This window comes from Sus scrofa, chromosome 13 (assembly GCF_000003025.6).
Source record: "Sus scrofa isolate TJ Tabasco breed Duroc chromosome 13, Sscrofa11.1, whole genome shotgun sequence".
In the NCBI taxonomy this organism is placed as follows: Eukaryota; Metazoa; Chordata; class Mammalia; order Artiodactyla; family Suidae; genus Sus; species Sus scrofa.
This window is the reverse complement of record NC_010455.5, coordinates 48822594-48846605: the sequence shown is the minus strand read 5'-3', so window position 1 is coordinate 48846605 and position 24012 is coordinate 48822594. Positions and strand designations below refer to the sequence as shown.

General features: G+C 40.7%; 1 protein-coding gene across 2 annotated transcripts in view; it reads left to right on the top strand.

Annotated features, from left to right (window-relative positions):
• Positions 1 to 24012, top strand: part of SUCLG2 (succinate-CoA ligase GDP-forming beta subunit) — a 439671-nt gene that overhangs the window by 243916 nt on the left and 171743 nt on the right. The window contains exons 10-11 of one of the 2 annotated variants that reach the window (XM_003132309.6): positions 1672 to 1792; positions 21694 to 22240. In XM_003132309.6, the coding sequence (XP_003132357.4) occupies positions 1672 to 1792; positions 21694 to 21809 (237 nt within the window). In that variant the 3' untranslated portion in view covers positions 21810 to 22240. Of the gene's footprint in view, positions 1 to 1671; positions 1793 to 21693; positions 22241 to 24012 lie in introns of those variants that run through there. The other variant, XM_021070828.1, reaches the window with a different exon arrangement.

Sequence of the window (24012 nt, the reverse complement as noted above, 5' to 3'; positions counted from 1 at the left end):
TTGAAATAAATGCATGTATAAATACCCATTAGGTACCTTCAGGCATATATTAAGCATTTCACATGTATTAGCTCATTTAGGCCTCTCAACAACTTTATGAGCTAAGTACTATCATTCCCATTTTATAGGTGAGGAAACCATGTTCAAGTCAGGGTATGTCCCTTGCCCAAGATTCCAGCTCCAGCAGCTGGCATGAATGAAGAATAAGTAGGCAGTATAGAGACCGACTTTGAGCTTCACCACTGCTACCTGTTAGCTTTGTAACACTAGCATACATCCTGTGAGTTCTCTGAATGGCTTTATCAGCAATAGGGGGCCAACCCTCACTGGACTTACTCTGTTGCACTGCAAGGATCAAAATTAAAAATGAGGGAGTTCCCGTTGTTGCTCAGTGATTAACAAATCCAACTAGGAACGATGAGGTTGTGGGTTCAATCCCTGGCCTCACTCAGTGGGTTAAGGATCCAGCATTGCCATGAGCTGTGGTGTAGGTCACAGATGCGGCTCGGATCCCACATTGCTGTGACTGGCGAAAGCCGGCAGCTACAGCTCTGATTAGATCCCTAGCCTGGGAACCTCCGTACGCCATGGATGCAGCCCTAGAAAAGACCAAAAAAAAAAAAAAAATTAAAAATGAGGTTCATGTAATGGCATTTTTTAAAATAGTTAAGTGCTGAACAAAAGTAAGGTATTCTTTTCTCATATGTTCTGTGTTATTAATTTAGCATATTGAAACAATGGCATTTTAAAATGGAATGTAGCATATCCGTATGCTTTGCAATTAGTGTAACATAATTTAATTGTGACTCCATTGTTGGAATTTTGATGCCTTTAGCTTGATGAATAGCCATTATCTGTGGGTGTTATCAATTAATCTAGGTAATGAATTCTCTTCATTATCTCATTCTTCATGTTAATTATACAGGATTTTCTTATACCTATTTATCAAGTCAGGACAAGTACAATTTTTTTCAGCCCACACGCCTTTGAATATGGAATATGTACAAACAGGTTAACATGATGGGTTTAAATTTACATATCTGAAAAATTCCAGTCAATGGTTTGACTTTTCTTACACCTTACTTATGGTATGAGCTTGTATCTCTTTATTTTGGGGGTATTTTTTTTTAATCAAAAAGATTAGATTGTTAAGATAATAAAGCTATCTCTGACTTAAAATATACCACTAGCATATCAAAGAGGTATTAAGGAAGCATAAAAAAATTGAATTTTTACCTATTAATAAAAAATGAAAAATAATGTTTCTAGTTTTGAAATATTTCATGAGATACCATGACAGGTAAAATTCAAGTATAAACCATGGAGGAAAAAGACATGTTTTAAATGACACTATTCTTAACAATTTTAGACAATAATATAAGACAAAGCAGAGACAATATGTAATAAATGACTGAATTCATTTTGAATTCAGAGACATGATTGATGGGATAATCCAGGTTACTATAATAATGTTGTATATTAATATTTATTAATTCAGTACTAAATTTTAGCTTTCTTAACAGTTTTGGGGCCTTTTATAGTGTATGTTCTGTGTTTTTTTTTTTTTTTAAAGAAAAGAGTCATTTTAATTGTCTCTATTGTTTAACCAGTTATTTGGGAGAATGTTGATTATCAGCATTTTGATGCGCACCTTTCTGTTTTTAATTTCAGGTTGAAGCCATCCTAGTGAATATTTTTGGTGGAATCGTCAACTGTGCCATCATTGCCAATGGGATCACCAAAGCATGCCGGGAGCTGGAACTCAAGGTGCCTCTGGTGGTCCGGCTTGAAGGTGAGTTTCAACAGATTGCTACAGTACCAATACTCCTTCAAAATCAGGTAACCAGCATGTTCTTCCTTCACAAACTTTCTGAGACAACATAAGGAAACTGGGTTACATAGGATGAAATAAATGCAGTACAGCAGTACCTCTCTGAGCTTCTAATATGGGTTACAGCTCTCTAAGAATGGCATATGTTATGAGTCTCCAAATTTTCCAAACATATTCCAGAGTAGAGCCCTTTTATTATGAATCATTTCATGAGATTAGTGTTCTGGGAAATATACTCTGAAAAATGCTGCTCCAAGAATTATTCATCATGGAAGAGCTGTGGTTCTCAAATTTTTTGGTCTGAGGAATCATTTACTTGCTAAAATTGAGCTCTTGTTCATTTTGTTCTTGTTCTTCTTGTTTGAAGAGCTCTTGTTTATTTTGGACTATATCTGCCAATATTTATTAATTTATTTAACTGATTAATACATTAATTTGTTTTTTAGGAGTAACTACTTAGAACTTTTTAAATACTCATCTTTTAAATAATAAGATTTGGGAGTCCCGTCGTGGCGCAGTGGTTAACGAATCCGACTAGGAACCATGAGGTTGTGGGTTCGGTCCCTGCCCTTGCTCAGTGGGTTAACGATCCGGCGTTGCCGTGAGCTGTGGTGTAGGTTGCAGACGTGGCTCGGATCCTGCGTTGCTGTGGCTCTGGCGTAGGCCGGTGGCTACAGCTCCGATTAAACCCCTAGCCTGGGAGCCTCCATATGCCGTGGGAGCGGCCCAAGAAATAGCAACAACAACAAAAGACAAAAAAAAATAAATAAATAAATAAATAAATAAATAATAAGATTTGGAGTTCCCATCATAGCTCAATGGTTGGTGAATCCAACTAGCATCCATGAGGACGCGGTTCAATCCCAAGCCTCACTCAGTGGGTTAAGGATCTGACATTGCTGTGAACTGTGCATAGGTCACAGACACTGCTCAGATTCTGCATTGCTGTGACTTGTGGCACAGGCCAGCAGCTGCAGCTCCAATTCAATCCCTAGCCTGGGAACATCCATGTGCTGCTGGTATGGCCCTAAAAGACAAAAAGACAAATAATAATAATAAGATTTTAATTTTTATATTATGTATTTCATATGTAAATATACTACATATTTTATAAAGAATCACTTATCTTTTTAAATTTTAGTGAGAATAGCAGCTTTTTTTATGGTTTTGCACATCTCTTTAATATCTAGCTTAATATTTGCTTCTGCATCAGATCTGCTGCAGTATGCTGTTTTGGTTGAAATATATGAAGAAAATGTGGAAAAAAAAAAAGTAAAAAAAGTCTTGTGGCTCAATAGTTTAAGAACCCAACTAGTATCCATGAAGGTGTGGTTCAATCCCCAGCCTTGCTAACTGGGTTAAGAATCCAGCATTGCCGCAAGCTGCCCTGTAGGTCACAGATGCGGCTCAAATCTGATGTTGCTGTAACTGTGGTGTAGGCCAGCAGCTGCAGTTCTGATTTGACACTAGCCTGGGAACTCCTATATGCCACAGGTGTGGCCCTAAAAAGAAAAAGTAAAGAAAAGAAAATCTGGCCTCATAGAGTTGTATATCTGGAAAAGGGAAGTTTTTGATAATGATTCATGTAATTTTGAATATTATTCTTTGATACTACACTAAAACCCATTAAGTACTAGTTTCTTTATAAAGGTTAGTTTTAATGTAGAATCTGGAACTATTTCAATTAACTTTTTATACTCATATTAAAATCCATTGGTCTGTTTTTCACAATAAGTGGATTTTACACATGCATGATTTGTAATATCACACACTGATCATATGGAAAATTTTGGATTATGCAGATCTTCCAAAGGTTAACACATTTCAACATACAATACAAAAAATTCGCACCTGTTAATATCATACCATTATCAAAGAAGCATCTAGGTGTTGGTAAGTTGTCAATGTGGTAGATGCAAGTTTTTCAGAATTCTTATTTTCACCTGAAAGAACAAATTTTCTCATCCACAAAATGGTCAGTTGTTTTCCTTGAAGTGACACACTTACTTCACTCATTTTTGAAAATATCTGCCAAATAACTAAGTCTGAACAACCACAGTGTGTTCTACATTCTTCCAAGAAAAAATTGTGTTCCATATAAAAGTGGGTTGTTTAGTTTGTTACTCAAACAATTATACAAATGCCTTTCCTCAGAACAACAATCATAGTTCAGTATGCAGAAGAGTGTTTTTTGTTTACTTCCTATTTGATCAAAGATGTGTACTCAAAAATTGAGATTTAATAATTTTTTTTTTATTTTCATTAAAGAAACTTGTACTCGAAAGTGGCAACTTTTCCTTGTGAGTGTGAAGTGGTGAAAAATAAAATGAATATTAGTATAGTTTGGTGCTGCTTGACTCCATGGCAATATGCCAGCAGTTTTACTCATCATTACTTTTGCTTCTTCAGGGCAGATGCCAACAGAATATTATCATCATAATTACCTTAAAAATAGTTCTTACATCAGGGATCTGCCCCAGGATTCTCTAAACCACACTTTGAGAACCACTGTAGTAGAGCAGTGAAAACAGACACTTATTAGTGAAAACCATGCAAAAGTCCTGTCCACATCATCTACAGATTTCAGCCCATTTTTTGTTGTTGTTGTTTGTTTTTAGGGTATTTTTCTCTTTCTGTTACTTTTCTTCTTTCACTCTCCTTTTCCCTCCACCTCGCTGAGACTCTCTACCTCACAGACTTAGTTAGGCACCAGATGGACTTGAAAGAAATGGTGATAACAAAAGAAAAATATTAATAGCAAGGGCTCCAGTTGGCAAAGTTTAATATGGACATTAAAACATGATTTAATTAAAAGTTCTTAAAAATGTTAATGCAGTATAACGGATCCCAATAAAATAATGTCAGCAAAGGAAGATGATTGACAAGGCTGCAATGAAAAGAAAATTAATCAAAGAGTTAATGGGTCCATCAGTGTTAGTATAATTCTGATTAAAATGTTGATCTCAGACTGTCCTCAGGGTCAAAGTGACCAACGACCCTCAGATTCAAAAAGTCAGCTCTTACTGACTTTTAAAGGTGAGCAAGTCTACATAAGTCTACATAAGTAAAGCATACTATTGTCTATCATTTGGAAATGACTAGAAGTTAGTGCATGCTTTGGTGGACTCTGTCTAGTGATCCTCCTTGTGCCTACATTGTCAGCAGAGGCCTCTAAGTTATTAGCTTGTAGTATATTCCTAGAAAAGAAAGTTACTGCACTTTCAATTTTCCCCAAAAGATTAAAAGGAGCACATCTCTTATTTTCACACTAAGCTTAATATTCCAGAAGTAAATAAATGATCCCTGTCATTCAGCAGATCCTTCCCATGTATATCAGGATGGTATACATGTTAACATATGCAAAATACCACATCTAAAATTATCTCCCTTAAGAATCAGTATTGGCTTTATCAAAGGCCTCTTTTAGCTACTAGGAAGAAGCATTGAAATGTCTAAGTCTGTTAGAGAATCAGATTTGCATCTTTTAAGTGAAAGCACTTCCAAGGTATATGCATGTGTTTTTTTTAATTAATTAATTAATATAATGAATACTATGTATAAGCCATTGGCTTTAGATATCAAGAAGGATGCATAGAAATACAAAAAAATGATTTTAGCTACTAGATAACTGGGGAAATAAAAAGAAAAAAATAACAATACAAGCTAATATATATAAAATGTAAATCAGTGTTTGCCCTAAGAGAATCTGCTTCTGTCTCAGTAGCAGTAGCCATTGGGGCATTCCCAATAACCACCAGCCTGGACGTGGAGCTGTTTATAACTTACAACATCCACCCTATCATGGGGAATTGAAGATGATCTCAAAGAGGATACTGGACCCCAAATTTATGTAGGCTAAAAATGTCCCTGGTGGCCTTTTCTGTCACTAACCCCCTCTTATGATAATAACCCCTATCCTATAATAAGCACCTAGGACCTTTATCAAGAGGGAAGAAGCAGCAGAGCTTTTGACATTTCTGGAATCCTAGCTGGTTTCTTTTCTTCCTCTTATAGGCGTTGGCATCTGAAGTGATAAATGACTTAGCTACATATAAGCTCAACATAGTAATACCAAAGACACTCACTGATACCATATGTATGTTTTCTGGGAACACAGCTTCCCCACACCAAGATAAGACCTATTCCAAAATTCTGTCAGTCCTGCGTAATAAGCAAGGGAAAGTTGGAGAATTCTGCCCTAACTCTACCCTTGGTTCTGGTCATAGATAATGAAATACAGAAATTTGGAGACGTTTTTATCTGTAAAAATCCTGTAAATGGAGCTAAATACAAACCAAGCCTGTGCTCTTTGTGCTAAGGGAATGCAGGCTCCTATAAAGTATGTGTCTCTTAAGCTGTGCTCGTTATAGCTCAGCCCACTGTCATTGGCATACCCTTTTTTTACGCTTACTCGATATTGACCACTATAATCATAGTACTATTTTAGAAATGTGAGTTAGCAGAGAAATATTATAAAAGGAGAATTTCCAAGTTGAGCATGGAAATGAGATTTGAATCATTGGGAAGAAGGGAGAAGAAGGGAATTTAACAAAGGATCAGAAGTGAGTCGTCAGATTATTCCATATTTGGGAGTTGATAGTGACATCATAACAATGGCCAATACTGAAAGCCAGGACCTGGATAGACCAGGTGGCTGTCCGGGAGAAAGTAATGGCTTTGAGGAACAGGTTATGAGTGAAAAGAACTGATTGGGAAAATCAAGTTAGGACCCAGAATCTACACTATTATTAGGTAGAATCTAAAACCAAGGCAGGGAGTTTCTCTTGTGGCTCAGCGGTAAGAAACCCAGCTAGTATCCATGAGGACGCGGGTTTATACCTGGCCTCACTCAGTGGGTTACAGATTCAATGTTGCCGTGAGCTGTGAGGTATGTCTCAGATTTGGCTCCGGTCCTGCATTGTTGTGGCTGTGGCATAGGCCTGAACCTACAGCTCTGATTCAAACCCTACCTTGGGAACTTCCATATGCCATGGGTGTAGGCCCTAAAAAAAAAAAATCCAGGCAGGCAGATTTCCCTCACAGAGAGGTAAGACTGAGTAGAAACAAGAGCAGAGATAGAAAAAAGAGATGAGACAAAGAGGGGAGCTAGGGTTTTAAATCTATGACCAGGAGAATGAATGGCATAGTTGATGGACCTTGGAGAGCCAGAGATGGAAACTTGATAGAATGGGAGAGGATTACATTAGGGTCTAGTCATCCCCAGTTTGAGATGAAGCTGAAATATCAGGTGGAATCTGTGTGGAGGTAGAGATGTGGAAATGAATACATCACCCCTATTTTGAAGACCCCCAGTAAACCATACTCAGGACTCACTGCGCTGGAAATTGTTCCCACAGTACAGTTCAATTAAAATGGGAAATTAATCAAAAGACATCTCCTGTCACAACAAGTCTTGTCCTCAGGGTTTCCAGTGGGGAAGAAGCTGCTAACTGGAGGGCCTTCTGAGGAATTTTTCTTAGACTGAGTGTAAATTTTTCGTTTGCTTTCCTCTGGGTCAGAACATAAATTCTGCTCCTCTCACAAATCTCTCTGTATTCAGTTATATTTTACCCAACCTTAGAGTATGGTTTTGTTCCTATTTTCTTTCTAAACAGAGCAAACTCTTCACTGTCTGTGGTGACAGAGAGAGAGAAAATGGTACAGAGGCGGGAACATTTTAGACAACTCTAGGGATAATTTCTGTTTAACTTGACATAGCACTTTGTTTTAGCTAATAAACTTTAAAATTATCATTATGCTTATTAGTATTAAAATTGGTTCACATTCTCAAACACACACCATTGACTGGCTAGTAAAAGTGAGATGAGAAAGGAGTGTCCACCATCCAGCATCTATGAAAACCTGAGTGACACCTAACAGCTGAGTGTGGTAGAAAAACCTTACGTGAGTCTGAACTACAGCAGTGAATAATTATTATTGCAATATTCATTAACTGCTTTCTAAGTTTTGGATACTCTGACACATGGCTATATAGTCTGAACAAATGTGATTGTTTTTTCTTTTGTAGAGCCACACCTGTGGCATATGGAAGTTCCCAGGCTAGGTGTCAATTCAGAGCTGCATCTGCCGGCCTACACCACAGCCGCAGCAGTGTGGGATTGAGTCGTGTCTGTGACCTACACCACAGAAACACCAGATCCTTAACTCACTGAGTGAGGCCAGGGATTGAACCCACATCCTCATGGATACTAGTTGGGTTCTCAACATGCTGAGCCACCACAGGAACTCCCCAAATGTGAAATTTTTAATGACCAAGATAACTGACAGTTCAAAAACTTGATAATGTGATTTTGTTTCTAGTTAACTATTTCTTTTAAATAAAGAATGTAGCCTCTCTTGGTTGTTATGTGGCCATTTAGAAGAGCCAAGTTCTTTGCCATAAGTTTCACCAATTGGTGGCCCACATTTTAAAGACTTGCTATATATGGTGTATTAGAAATGTCCTGATGTGGAAAGTTTTAATCAATCAAATCAGGCTTGATTTAGTGGGATTTTGTGGACAAATCTTTGTCCTCAGCTGTATAATAATTACAAGCTGTTTTACCAGTGGATAAGGAAAGGATTACTCTCCTCTTTGAAAATGGTAACTTTATAATTACATGTATTTACTTGCCTTATCAGAATAGAGTTTACCAGCTGAGACACAGGATTATTTTTATTTAAAAGACTCCTGGCTAAATTGAACAAGCACACATTTGAGGAGAGTTTAGCTTTTGTAGACAATTGTTCCTGGCATGAATAAAGAATAAATAATCTGAAATGGATTTTGTTTTTTCCTTCCTTTCTGAAATGTATATATACTTGGCACAAAAGTTACCTAGATGGTTAATTCAGCCCAACCCATGATACTATTTAGAAACGTACAGATATTTATCAACAACTTGGTGTATTCAGTGTGCCAACGTGCTTTAGCCAAAGCTTTGGATTTCATGTGGGAAGTTTAATGGTTGTGAATCAGAATCTGCCAAAACTTTAAGACAACTTTTCTGTTTAGAATTCACTTTTCCTTCTTGCTGGCCCACTAAAATCTGCAACTCACTTCTGTGTCATATATGCCTGAAGAGGACTATGCTTTTCTCTCAAGTGTTTGTTACAATTCCAAATTAAGTTCATAAGGAAATAATAATAAATCTAGATAATCTGGATTCCATTTCTCTTAGCCAGATCTTCTTGAATTCATGGTTTTTCCACCCAATATCAAAATTTTGTTTCAGCTACATAAACATTTTGCTTCTCTTTAGCCAGATGTCTTTATAAACAAGAGTTCCTTCCTTATCCTTCCCAATCTCTCTAATGTTCCCTAAACTCTTTCTAAAATTGTTGAGAACATAAACATCTCTGAGTCAGAAACTTTGTCTTCTGTTTTTTTTAATTTCCTAATAAGGCACCAGCACCACTTCTTCGTGAACACTTCCTCATCCTTGCTTCCTAAAATACTAACAGATTGGAGCCAGAGAAAGGCAAATCAAGTGTCCTTCTTACCATGAACACAGGGAAATTGCTGTATGATGCTTGGTCTGCTTATTGAGGAAAGAAACCCCGAGCATTCAGGCATTAAGGGACAGCCACAGAGCTTTCAGCTGTATCCGTCCACTTGGCAGCCATCCATTCTGCAAGTCTTCAGTCATGCTAGGGTGTGAGGCCCAGAGACAGAGCCTTGATTATTCCTTTGACTCGCATCAAAAAGAACCTTGGCAGGTTGACTGTGGCTGACTAGCCTGGAAAAGTTCTCATTCAGAATATTTGAGCCCTAGGCTTGCTGCTCCTACTCTTGAGTCCACAGGGACTAAAGGATGGCAGGTTCCTGGATGGAGTGAGCGCAGATGCCCAGTGGGGCCGGTGGCTGGCTCTGTGTCTGATGACTCCCCTGACCTCTGTGCCTCTGTATATTTCCCGACCATTCTCCGTACCAAGTTTTTATCTTCTTTCCCTTCCTGAGTCCCTGCTCCCTTGCAAGTTGAGAGGGACCTGGCCCCCACATATACCCCAGCCTGTCCAAGCACATCTTCCCCTCTCTCCACCCTTCAGTTCTGATGTTACTGTCATTGGGAGTGTGGCTCCTGGAGCAGGGCTCTGATGTTCTCTGTAAGGGCATGTCCATTTTCCTCTCTCATCTTCACTTGTCTTCTGTTCCCACTCTCATGGTGCCCATTTTCTGCACACCCGGCTCCTCATCTCACTTTCTGCCTCACCATTGTCCACTCCCCTGTCTTCACCTCCTCTCCTACACTGTCCCACATGGGTGCTTCTTTACTGGGACTGATTCCAATTCACACTGGCATCTATTGCCTCACCTCCTTTTAGTCACTAGCATCTTCTCCCTAGTGTTTAATTCATCATCTCCAGGTTAAACCAGATGAGACATTGGAGACAATCCTGTTCTGTCATCAAGGCTTAAACCCTCTCATTGTCTCAATCGATAAACATTTCTGAATGCTGAAGCTTCACCACACTTAAACATCAGACCAAGTCTCACAGGACCTCCCAAAAGTATTAGGCTAGCTAAAGCTTTTATACCTAGTATTTAAGTTTCCAGGCAAGGAATCTACTATATTTGGCAATTTGTGTTCTCATTTTACCCCTAGATAGTTCATGTGACTAACTGAAATTTTTATGTGGGACATCTGCTGCCTTGCACAAGAAAAAGACTAATGCACCTTAAATAAAGTAGTCACTGTACTTGCAGGACTAGGACTCCTTTAAGAAGGTGGTCTCTGTATTATGCACTGTTCTGTTTTGTTCTTATTGATGCAATGACTTGAGACTCTCCAACTACCTTAATAAAAAAGTTTAATGTAAGGTGTTAATAGAATTGCACCTACTCTGACTTTCTCCCTTTGTTCTTCCTTGGCCCCTCCACCCTCTCAGCCTCTCACTAAAGCCGGACTGCTTCCTCTGTGTTCCCTGGACGTCCAGACCCCACAGGCTGCCAATCTTTTAAGCGTAGGCAATAACCATCACTACTGTTTCTACAGTCCATCCAATGAGGCCATGCCATTGGGGTCTTTGAGGGGACCCAGCAGATGCTTTCCCATCTGGGTTCTGATCCTGATAAAAAATAAGAAAAAAGTCTAAGGAAACCAAAATATTACCATTACTGATTGAGAAGTTGAAGGAGGCACCTCATTGTGTACCATCAATGAGCTTTCTTACTCTGAACCCCAGAATTAGACAGCTCTTCACATCCAGTCATGGGCACTGCTGAACTTGGGCAGGCCTCCCATCGCCCTGTGCAGAAACCCTGAGGGATAGGGGTGACCTGAGATTACTGTGAGCAGCAGATCAAGGAAGCGCCAAGGAAGGGGCTGGACTACACAGCCAGATAAGCCTCTCCACTGCCACTGGGGAGCCAGCGATAGTCAAAGAAGAGACAAGGAATGTTATGCCAATTACTGCCTCTCTGCATGGAAGGAAAGGCCCCTCTCAAGTACATCAGAGATCTTTAGTCTGCCTTAGGAGTGAGCTGCCTGCTGGTCAGGTGCCTGCCCCAGCCTAGGCAGTGGACATCTCTTCCAAAACAGGAGTCTGCAGTTGTTCTCCTGAGCAGAAGCTGGGGGTGGGGCTCTTCAGTAAGGAGCATGGCAGGTCTGAGGACTGCTTATGACCTCACAGTACCACCATCTTTTCCCTGAGTGTTTTCTGAGTGACCAGTCAGATAATTTCCTCATGCCTCTGTTTCCTTATGGAACACTTGAAAATCATACTTGATCAGCCGTCAAGGTGAGGGAAGAAACACACTTCTATCAAGGAAAAGATTCAGGCAGATTCTGTCTGTGCTATTGTACAGACAACAGTTGTGTCCTTTAAGAAGCCCCTCCCAGAGAGCACCACCTTGAGGCTGTTTGGGAGCTGAAAGACTGATTTCCTCATGGAATGTTTTAGAACCCGGATGACAGATAGCTGTCATCTCATGCCACTTATTATATTGGCAGTGGCTGCCTTCAGTGCTGTGCCAAGAAAAATTCTGAGACTGTATCCAGCTAGTGGAAAATAATTCTGTGATTATTATTGCCCACCACAGATGTGGGTAAAGAGACTGAGGGCCCTTAAGCCTAGTTTTGACTATTGTTGGTCCACAGCACAGGTGGAATTTTCTTCCCTAGACATACAGCCATCCCTGGCATCAGAAGTAGGAAATGGGGACTTCAAGCTGGAGAAGCACCAAGTGAGACTGGCTTCTTGTCCTCTGCAGCCACAGGGCCAAAACCTTGATTGTATAGCACACAGGTCTGCAGACTTTTTCTGTAAATGGCCAGATTCTAGTCCTTGTGAGCCATGTATTCCCTGTTGTGATAACTCAGCTCTGCCATCATGGTGCCAAAAGGAATTGGGAATAGTTGTGCCATAGTAAATGTTCTTTTACAGAAGCAGACAGTGGGGTGTGGTTTGTAGCCCAGTGTAGAGAAGAGGCCAACATTAAGTCCTAGGATTCTGGAAAACTCCCCCAGTACCTATGGCTAAATCCCCCTCCATCCTCAGCTCTGAAAGATTTCATTAAGCACCAACAAAGCATTTGACAGGCAATATTAAGCTCTCAGAATCAAACTTCCTCTCAGGAAGGTATTCGCAATGATGTCTACTCCGTCATTCTCACAGGTACATTCAAAGCATGCACAGGTACATTCAAAGCATGGCAGGTCACTTCTCATGCAGCAGTGGAGTTCCAAAGTCAGCCTGGCAGACAGAAGCCTCACACCACCACAATGACCTTTGAAAATTCCTGCAGTCACCCAAAAATTAAAACGTACATGGATTAAATGTCATGAAGTAGACTCGGGGAAGGCATAAAAGGGAAGTCCACATGCAAATGTTTGGGCATATGAACATTCCTTCTTTAAAAGAACACTCCTATTCCTTCAAGTATGGACTGTAACATGCTCCTGCTTGCCTGAGGGTTCCTTCTGTTCTAGTTCAACCTACCTTTGGTTTACATGAGCATCTTTGTTGCTTTTTTGAGAGAGTTCATATAGTTGAAAACAAGAGCATAAGTACCTATCCTAACCATCAACAGTTACATGTTAAACTTGATCCTAAACCTGTTTGCATAATCATCAGCACATGTACACCATTCATTGAAATGTTATAAAGAATCTAGCCATCAGCTTCTTGCCACTGCCGGCTGGCATCGTAGGAATGGCTGTCATGCTCACAACCCTCAGCATTCAGTGTTTTCTTACCCTGGAAGATGAAATCATTGAAGCAAGTGGGTGCGCATGATAGAGCCCCATGGGCTGGGATACAAGGTATTTCAGTAAGATACTCAATCCAGCTGCAGTAATTTTCCTAGGTTGCTCAGCTAGTTGGTAAGGGAGCCATGTTTAAATCTCAGCTTCCTCATCTGTGAAAGGGGGAGTAAAAAGGTGGCAACCTCACAGGGTTATGGTAAGGAGCAGATGAGTTTTAAAATAACCTAGAATGATCACTGGCTCAATAAATGTTAGCTATCATTTTTATCTGAGCTCCTGTCCACAACTTGGCTGTCTGCAAGGTGTGGGATGTAAGATGCCCATCATCTCGAAGGAATGAGGGGCACGGCTGCATATGAGCTTTACCTCCGATGTCCAATGAAGTATTCCTTTTCTCACCTTACCGTAACAAGGCACAAGAGATGTGATAAGCTTTCTAAATTTACATGTCACCAAGAAAATGGACTTTCTATATCTGATTGTCACTTGAAAGAATAATGAAGGAGGAGCAGGGGCCCAGGGATAGTGGACGTTTGAGAAGAAATCTTCTGCTTTATTGAATTTGGTTTGTTTCCACTGACCTCTCCTGTCCCTGGGGAGGAAAAGAAAAACCCAGTCACTCAAATCAGGGGTCGAAATATTTTTAGGATTTATGAGCCATGCTGTCTGTGTCACAGCTCCTCAGCTCTGCCACTATAGCACAAAAGCAGCCATCGACAATCTGTAAATGAATCACTTTGGCTGTGTTCCACTGAAACTTTATTTATGGACACTGAAATTTGAATTGCATATAATTTTCATGTATCACAAAATATTATTCTGATTTTTCCCCAACTGTTTAAAAATGTAAAAACTATTCTTAGCTCACAGGTTGTACAAAGGAGGCAGTAGGCTGGATTTGTCCCACGGGCTGTGGTTTGCCTGTCCTGACTTAGAGCACCAGACTGAGAGTCAGACCTGTCACTGTTCACTGGTTATTTGACCAAGTTATCTCCCATCCCTGGACTTCAACTTTTTCTAGGGAAAACAAGTGACTTATCCTAAAGGATCCCTGATTCCTTCTAGCACTAAAAGGCCAAGGCTGCATGGTTTTTATGTAGCTATGCACTCAGACAAACCAGGTTCTAGTCCTGGCTCAGCCTCTGATTTGCTGGGGAATGTTGGACAAATTTTCTATGCATCCCAATGCCTCAGTGGTCTCATCTGTACTGTGGGAATTAAAAAGCAATGTTGCTATGAAGATTAAAGGGTTGCTATGAAGATTAAAGTCATAGGATATTTGTGGACACCTTAACTCATGTATCCAACAAATACTTATTGTACCTAGTATATACTGAATAGAATAAGTGCTAACTATTGTATTCCTAAAAAAAAAAAACGAAATGAATCCTTTTTTTTTTTTTTTTGCTGCTTTTTAGAGCTGCATCCTCAGCATATGGAAGTTCCCAGGGTAGGGGTCAAATTGGAGCCACAGCTGCTGACCTACATCACAACCACAGCACCTTGGGATCCAAGCCGCATCTGACACCTACACCACAGCTCACAGCAACACCGGATCCCAAACCCATGGGACAAGGCCGGGGATCAAACCCGCATCCTCATGGGTACTAGTCAGACTTGTTTCCACTGTGCTGTAACAGGAACTCCTGAATTCCTATTAAAATAATCCTTTAAGGTTTTCTCTGGTGGCTTGGCTGGTTAAGGATCTGGCATTGTCACTGCTGTGGTGTGGTCTTGATCCCTGGCCCTGGAATCTCCGCATGCTGTGGGAGCAGCCAAAATAAATAATAATAATAATAATAATAATAATAATAATAATACTTTTAAAGACAGCTTCTATACACTTTTAGACTAGGAGGTGTTTTCTTTAAGTCCTATGACAAAAGGCTGGCCTGCGTGTTGGGGAGCGGGGGGGGGTACATCTTTTGAGCAAAAACCCTGTAATTTATGTCCACTACAGCTGTCATCTCTTCCATGTAATGAAGGCAAAGAACATTTTGATAAATGAGCCTTACATCTCTGTATACAGCTCTCTCACTCCACCCAGTGGCAGGAAGTCAGTAGTAAATCATATAGAAGTAGAGAACTTTTAAAGATTTTAGTAGTTATTATTATTCTTTTTATAATATCCTCTGTCAATAGAGCAAGATTTCATTTTAAAATCAGTCCCTCTTGATTCTCCATGCATGCATGGCTCCCTTTAAGGCATGCAGTAGGTAGATAACCATTTAGCTGGGTGGCTTTCAGACAGCAGATATTAGAAGTGCCTCAAGTTCGACCAGCATGAGTTGGTCAGTTATCTGTATAGGTGGTTATTAAAAGTGTTGTCCTGCAGACTCATTGAATAGCAATGCAGTGCTTAATAAATATTATAACATGTCAACAGCACATTTTAAATGTGAGGAAGACATCGGTTTCCTTTGTAATTGGGTGCACAGGCATAAACACTCTGGAACTCGTGCGTCACAGTTTAAAGCAGCTATTTAGAAGTAGAGATGAGAGAGGATGGAGAGTAAACGTCAGCCACTTTGTGAATCAAGAAGAAACTACCCTGAAATAATCACCCAATATCATTAACAAAATGAAGCATTTGTCAAAGACTCCCTCTAGCCACCTTTTCTTTTTCAGGAACCTCATTTCAGTGACTGATGTTCTTCTTTCTAGCCTTCTTCTCTGTGTGTCCCCACTTCCCCTTCCAGCTACTCTCTCAACAGGAAGGAAGAAGCAGCTTGTAATCTCTCTCCCAGGCAGGGTCCTTGGCCAGGGTACCATGAGAGAGCAGTTGGAAGCGTCAAGGTCGGGCTGCCATAGCAGGGACTTGACAAGCTCACTTTTCCCTTCACTATTGGACTCTTCCGTTTCTCTCTTTTCATGCGTCTCCAGTACCTCTCTCTCCCCCTCCTCCTCTCCTCTTCTTCTTCTCCCCCTCCCTGTGCCTCTCCCCTCTCTTACTCTCTTCTCCACCTTAACTCTAGCCCCCCTCTTTCGTTCCTTCTAAAGTCTCTTTTCTCTTTTCCCTCTCTTTCTCTCTTGTCTCTCTTTTTCTGTGTCTCTCTCCTGCTTCTCTCTGTCTCTTTCTGACTCTCCTGCCTCTGGCTCTGCCATGCCTTCTGTATCATCTTGTTCTCTCTGTGTGTTTCTCTCTTCCTTGCCTATGTTTCTGACCCCACCCCCCGAACCTTGTGTGACAGATTTTCTTCTAACTCCCCTCTTTATGCACCCCTTTCTCCTCATAGTCCTATGCCTGAGCTTTATATTTCAGCGCAAGGTTCTCTTCCAGAACTGCTTGGTTCTGAGCATGCCTAGTATATGTTTAATAATTAAGCCTGTAATTAAAGTTTACTGTAAGTATAATTAAAGTTCACTTTAGTGGATCCTGGAATTATAAAGCAGTTAGGCATTTTGATATGGCCCTGCAGGAGCAGCTGGCAAGAGAGAAGACTGTGTGGAGCTGACCCACCCCCTCTCCTACCCCAGCCCCGCCCACTAGTGTTAATCAATCGTGAGCAAGTCCTCAGGGCCTGGGTGAGAGGGTGGCAGCTTGGAGTCCTCCCTCAAAGACAACACAGACAGCTGCCACCGACCCTTCTTAGAAAAGAGGCCACTATAGAAGCCCCTGAGCAGTCAGACTAAGATCGGGAATCAGTCCTCCTTATTTTCCCTCAGGCCATTTGGGGTTTCAGTTTCAACCTTATGAAAGAGTTACTTGGGGATGCTGAGCCAGCAGGGTGATCTGAAGAGGACTTGCCTGCACTTGCTATCTCAGGCACACTTAGTGTGTTTGAGCCCATCCATATTATCCAGTCCATCCTCAGGCACGTCCTGTGTGGGGGACACCGTGCTGAGCCTGGAAGTTCACAGGGGCAGCCCTCCTGAAGTATATGTTTGTTTAGTGGGAACAAGAGCTATGTCCATAAGCAGTTCAGCAGTGCTGTCATTTCATTCAGATGGATGGGGTACTCTGGAAGTTCATTTTATAACCCCCTACTCAACATTGGGGCTTAGCAAGTGTGACAAGAAGGCATTCCCAAAGAAATGTCATTTAAATAGATAGCTTGTGGATGTATGGGGTCTGCCAAGCAGAGAGGGCAGCAGAGCTCTGAGTGGAGGATACAGCAGCCATAGGCTCAACTTGTCTGCAGGTTCACAGATTTCTTTGTCAGTCATTTTCCCCCTTGGGAATCCTGAGTGCTAAGTTTGAAGAGAATATTAACTAAGGAATCCACTTAGGCTAGTTATAAGGAAAAGCAGTCTATTTATCTAAAAAAAAAAAAAAAAGGTGCTGAAGAGTTTATTTTGTCCATACACATGGAAAGGAACTCAGCTAAAAGTGAGCAAACAGTTCTCTCGGTGTGCGGGAACTGTGATAAAGCTGCCCCCCACCCCCAGGAGGAGCATCTGAGTTGGAGGTAGACCTCCAGAGCGTCACTCCAGCCCTTCTCTTCACTTGACCTCATCACCTCTGTGTATTCACACTGCCTTTCTCTTCCCACCTATTTACCTTATTAATAGTCCCTGTAGAGCTGGGGCCTGTAGAGAGCTTTGGCCGCAAAGGGAGATTAGAAGGAGCAGATGTCCTAGTTGTACCTGATCCTTGCTTTTGAATAGTTAATAGCCTCATTGAGGTTCAAATGATCTCATGAAGGGGAAACTGCTGCATGTTTTAAATGTCAAACCTGAGTCACAGGAAATCAGAATAGAGCCAGAAAGTCAAAGGGTTCTGACAGTCAGATCCTGCCAGTCACTAAGCCTTGGTGCTCTTGGCTTTAAAACAAAACAAAACAAAACAGAACAAAACAAAAAACTGGCTTGTAAACACTGAACTCACAAGGTCATTTTAAGAGTCAAATAAAGTAATGTGCGGAGTTCCTGTTGTGGCTCATCGGAAATGAATCCGACTAGTATCCAGGAGGACACAGGTTCGATCCCTGGCCTGGCTCAGTGGGTTAAGGATCCGGTGTTGCCATGCGCTGTGGTGCAGGTCGCAGACACAGCTCAGATCCCAAGTTGCTGTGGCTGTAGTAGAACCCTTGGCTACAGCTCAGATTCGACCCCTAGCCTGGAAACCTCGATATGCTGCAGATATGGCCCTAAAAAAAGACAAAATAAATAAATGAGTAATTAAATAATATGGAAGGGCTTTAATGATGACATATATTTACAAAATCATAAGAAGAAGTTATTCAAGGTTCAGAATGAATGTTTCAAGCATTGGTTTTGGAAATTATTCAAACCAGTGAAAGATCAAGTTGAATGCTCATTCCCCTGCTACCTAGCTATTACTGACCACGTTCACTAGATGTTAGCCTCTAACTTCTCTGTGCCTCAGTCCTCTCATCTGTAAAAGGAAGATAATAATAGTAGCTTTCTCAGGGCTGCTACTGAGGAACAAAGGAGAGAATATATTTAGAACATGTGCTAAGTATAGCTGCTATTGTTGCTTTTATTATTATTACTATTCTGTTACTAGCACAGCTAATCCCTCTATCACTCCAGTTAGAGAGTACTTGACAGGCATGGGTGAGATCTGTACCCACAGGAGGAATCTTATCAAGGAAAAGTAGATTAAGATAGAAGGTGAGGAATGTCCAGGCAGATGTGTCTGCCTCTTGAGGTGATACATGGGGGCCTTGGGAGCTGTGTGTTGAGAAGGGAAGAAAGAGGAGAGTCTTGTATATGTTAGTATAGATTTCTTCCCTGGCAGTCTGGCAGACAGGTGGGGAGAGAGCTCCAGTCCATGTCTCTGTTGAAGGAAATAAAAATTTCCATATTTAACTTTGATTGACCTTCTAGTCCAAAGACCTATCCACGTCTGTATCTGTCAGAACTTCGATTCACTCCACGTCCTCATTCCGTGAAAGTGCTGCCTACAGATCAATGTGGGAATTCCTTAACCCAGTACTCAACACCTGCCACATTCTGATCCTCTGTCCTACTTTTCAGCCTCTGGGACCTTAGCTGAAATTTTACGAAATGAATGCACACACGGGTTGTTCTTAATGAAATAATAAATCTTCAGGTCTACATTAGTTAAATACCATTGTGATACAAATTGCCACAGAATTTAGCTACTTAACACAAGGAACACAGGTCATCTCACAGTTTCTGTTGTGGGGAATCCAGGGTTGGTCTAGCTGGGTCCTCTGTGTCAAGGTCTATTGCAAATGCAGTCGCAGCGTGGGCCAGGGCTGGGGTCCTGTCACACAGTCTGCCTGGGGCAGGGTTGCCTCCAGGCACACTCATCTGCTTGTTGGCAGGATGCAGTTCCTCATGCATGGTTGGACTAAAGGCCTCTTTGGCTTTTGGCCGGAGGCTGCCCAGAGTTCTTTCCCTCATAAGCTTCTGCCTAGGGAAGCCCGTAAACCACATCATGGCAGTTGGCTTCATCAGAGTAAACAAACAGAAAATCAAAGGGAACAAGACAGAAGTCACAGGCTTAGTTTCAGAAGTGAGTTTCCATCACTTTGTAATACTTTTATTCATTAGAGACAGGTCACTGGCTCCAGCCCACACTTAAGGGGCATGAACACCAGAAAGTGGGGATCGATCATTTGAGAACCATTTCAAGTGTAGCTGCCTACCACACTTACAAAGTAGAATGTTATAGCAATGCTTGCTCCTGTAACAACAGACGTATGCTGAAATGTCAGAAGCAACATAATACATTGTTATGTAATACCTCATTTGTATAAGGTCTAAGAGGATAAGTGAGCTGAGTGGGGTGCTCTGCTCCAAGGTTTCTAAAGCATCCATGCTGAAGAGTCATTGACATGTGAATAGATGTACCTTCCACAGTTGTCCTGGCTGGCAACATTCTGGAAGGCAGACGGAGAAAACGGAGGAAGAGAATATGAGGAATCACAGTGGAGATTTTTGTTTTGTTTTGTTTTGTCTTTTTACCATTTCTTGGGCCGCTCCCAGGGCATATGGAGGTTCCCAGGCTAGGGGTCAAATTGGAGCTGTAGCCACCAGCCTACATCAGAGCCACAGCAACGCAGGATCCAAGCCACATCTGCAACCTACCCCACAGCTCACAGCAACGCCGGATCCTTAACCCACTGAGCAAGGCCAGGGATCAAACCTGCAACCTCATGGTTCCTAGTCAGATTCTTTAACCACTGAGCCACGACGGGAACTCCACAGTGGAGATTTTTATGGGTATGTGTTTCATCTCTGCTCATACTTTATTGGCCAGAAGTCCCGTGACCCACCCTGCCACCCCAACCCCAGCTGCAGGGTTCCTGCTTGCCGCCCCAACCTACCTTTCGGGTTCCTGCTTGCCCTAGAGGCCACACTTCCTATTCCTGTGTAAAGCAGCCATGAGTAAGCCTGGAGCCAAGGACATAGTGCCCGGGCTTCCCTTCCCACTGCTTTGTTGCACTCAGGCTCCCTGAGAATCAGTGCTGGATCACCTTCTCACTCACCTATTCCTCCTGAACTCGGCCTTCACCTTTTTGTATGAAACATGCTGACCAAGCGCCTCCTTTTTATTTATACTTTGAGGTCTTCTGAGGCCTATATTTCAAGGTCTTCGTTTATAAACAGGCTTTGTCTTGCTAACTAGATAAAAGCACAGGAGATGATATAGGATGAGATATTTCATTAGACACTTAAATTTTATCGCATTTCTCCCGGGGGCTTGTTCACACTGAAAGAAAAAAAAACAGAAAAGCGTTTTGCATGTTAAATAGTCACCAAAGCATGCATTTGTGGGGTAACTTGGCTGGCAAATGGTACAGACCCATGTAGAAGGGCCAAGGGATGTCATCGGAGGCTACAATGCCCATGTTCAGGCATTGCCCCTTTTGTTATATCTACCATTATCTCCAGAGCAGTGGCTTCCTTAAGTGGACAAATCCTCTGAACTTTAGATTTCGGAGTAGGTCATGGCTGGGACCTTTGTTTCGAGAACTTTTTAAGACAAATGACTTCTAGCATGAGCCAAAACTACATTAAATCCACTTAAGTTTGGATTATCAGCAGAAACTTCAGGTTTTATCAGTAAAAAAATGTCCATTAGTTTCTTGCAAGCCCTATCTTTCATCTTTTTTTTTCTAGCTGGATCATCACTTGATAGAGATCCTGCCATGTAATCTTTCTTGTCAGTAACGCTGACTATAACCTATATTTAAGTTACTTCCCAGTGGAAAGCCCCAGATGGATTAGTCCTGAGCACCCTCATGTGTTCCTGCCTGTGTTCCACACCATCCCCTTGCCCTGATTTACCATTCTCTTCCTCTTTTTGCACAAGGCTTTTTCTTTAGATTCCATATTCAGACTATTCAATCAAGGGATAAGTCCACTTCAGAAGATTTTCCTCATCTTTGAAGCTAGTTGAACAAGTGGTTAGTAACCTTTCTTTGTTCACAGTCTCCTAAGAACCTCATTATTTCCATTTTTTCTTTAAGCCAGAGAAAATATAGGCAGTATCTTTATAATACCAAGGACTTGAGGTAAAAAAGAGGAAGAAAATAAATTCATCATCTGGATATATCTAAATAGTCAGATCTGGTTCATAAAAGCTGAACTGAGTTGTAACTAAATTGTGTCCATGTGACCCAGACATCCTCTGACTTCAGGTTGTACCAAACTTCCCAGGGCACCAGCTCCAATTCCATTTCAGTGACTATACATCATCCCCCCACTCCCTTCCAGGAACCAATGTCCACGAAGCCCAGAACATTCTCACTAACAGCGGACTCCCCATTACTTCGGCTGTCGACCTGGAGGATGCAGCCAAGAAGGCTGTGGCCAGCGTGACTAAGAAGTGATGCCTTTGTCCTGATCCCTCGGAGGAAGAAGTTTTCCCATAAGAAGGATTGTTCTCTCATCACTGTGAAAGAAATGGTTATCCCAATGAGGGGAAAAAAAAAAAAAAAAAAAAAAAAAACAGAAGAAGGGAAGAGCAAGAAGCACTGTATTAAAAAATCTTAAATCGGTTTTTTCTTGAATAAGATATCTAGACAGCCTAAATAATCTGATTTCCCTTATAATATAATGCCCTGGGTTCTCATACTTTTCTGTCCTGGTGAGCCAGCTCAGTAGGCATTGTTTTGCCAACTTTGGAGAACTGTCCATATGGCCAGACATTGTGTGTATATACAGCATTTGAGATCAGGCTCTGGTTCATTTACGGTAAATTTGGTGAACATTTCATCCTGTGTTAATTAAAAAAAAAAAAGTCACAGGCTATTAAAAAAACTCAGACAAGATTACATTTAGCAGATTAACCGTGAAAAAGGTACAACTAAGACATTCAAACAAACATCTGTTATAAACTGCAACAGTTTTTACAATTTCTAATTCTAACATGTTTGGAAAATCTGTGAATATTACAAAATGTATTTTACAATGGAAAATCTGCATTAATATCCTATATATGTGTCCTCCCATTTGCCTTAATATTAAATATACTGTTTAACTCACACTAAAAATAAAGCCAGAAGCCTTTTTTGTGATTTTGGAGTAGAAGGTTCTCTTTTTACATCAAAACTGAAGACTGTGAATTCTTATGGAAATCACTGATTCAGTCATTTCAAGATGAGACAGCATCGAAGATCAGATTATGCTGTATCACTGTCTTCCCTCCCCTCTTCGTACCCACTATAATCTACCACCTGAGAAAATGTTATTGAGAGAATGTGCCTTTTTTTGCATAATGTCCATTCTTGTGGTGAGAAAGAATGTGAATTAGATTTTTGTCTAAATTTTGATAAATTTTGATCTGTACACAAATTCAAATAAAGTCCTCTGTTTTGTAAACTCTAAGATCTATTTCTCAGTTTAGTCAATTTTATTCCTCAAGCAGTGTTTCCTTTACTAAAAGTCTAGCCTTTATGAATTATGCATATCTCTAAGATTAGAAAATCTGGGTTGTCCCAGGATTGTTCCAGTTCTACTCAACTTTATCAGCAACCACACCTATTAGGAGATTATTTAATGAAAGAATAAAAATCATATACTACCAGAAGCCCAGGTAAGTCTAATATGTTAAAATGTGACCCCAGTTTACATAATGTAAATGACATATACAGGCATAAACTCTCCCCATATAATGAGGCCCAAGTGCCAACATTAACGGTTTTCCTCTCAATGTACAAATATGTTACAAACCAAATTTTTGGTTGTTTTTTTTCTCACCAGTTTTTACATTGTTCATAAATTTTACAGTTGTTCATTGCTTCATAAATTTCATATCTAGACAAAAGTTTAAAAAGTCATTATTTTATATTTGCCAAAGAGAAGGAACTCATTTGATACATCATTCTTATGTCCTTTCTTAATTGTCATACAATGAACAAAAAATATTTAGGTGTGTTTTAGGTTTTGATAGCTTAATAACTAGTTAATATTATAAAAGAAGTAACATGTAGTTTGTCAGACAAAAGCTACATGTTTGAATTTTTCACCCTATGTAAAGGCTTACGTTCACACAGCTTAAAGAATAGTACACACTTTTTACCCAAACTGCTTTGTACACAAGATTTTAATAGACTTGCTTATCTTCTGTGTCAATCTCTAAAACAAGCACTAGACTTAGAGGATTCCTAACCATCCCACAACATTCACTTCTTTAAGCTGAATAACCTCTTAAATTTGTGTAGACTCCTTTGTAGTGGCAGGAACCCAGCTCAAGCTTAAGAAAAAAGAGGGGTATTATTTTGTTATTGTAATTATAAAAGACAGAAGACTATTTTGGGTTATAGTTAAGGCTAAATCCAGAGCCTCAGAACTTGGATGCTGCATCTCAGGCCAGCTTGTCTCTGTGTTGATTTTATTCTCTAGCAGGCCATTTCCTCATGGTAGCAGAATGGCTGCTGTCCTTCCCAGGTACATATTCTCAAGCTTAGCATCCCTAAAAGAGAAAGAGTAGGGCAAGGGGTGAGAAAGAGAAAAGGAAGGGAGAAAGGGAGTAAGGTTGCTTTTCTCCCTGTAGCTCAAGAAACATCCCAGAATAGAGATGACCAGTTTTAG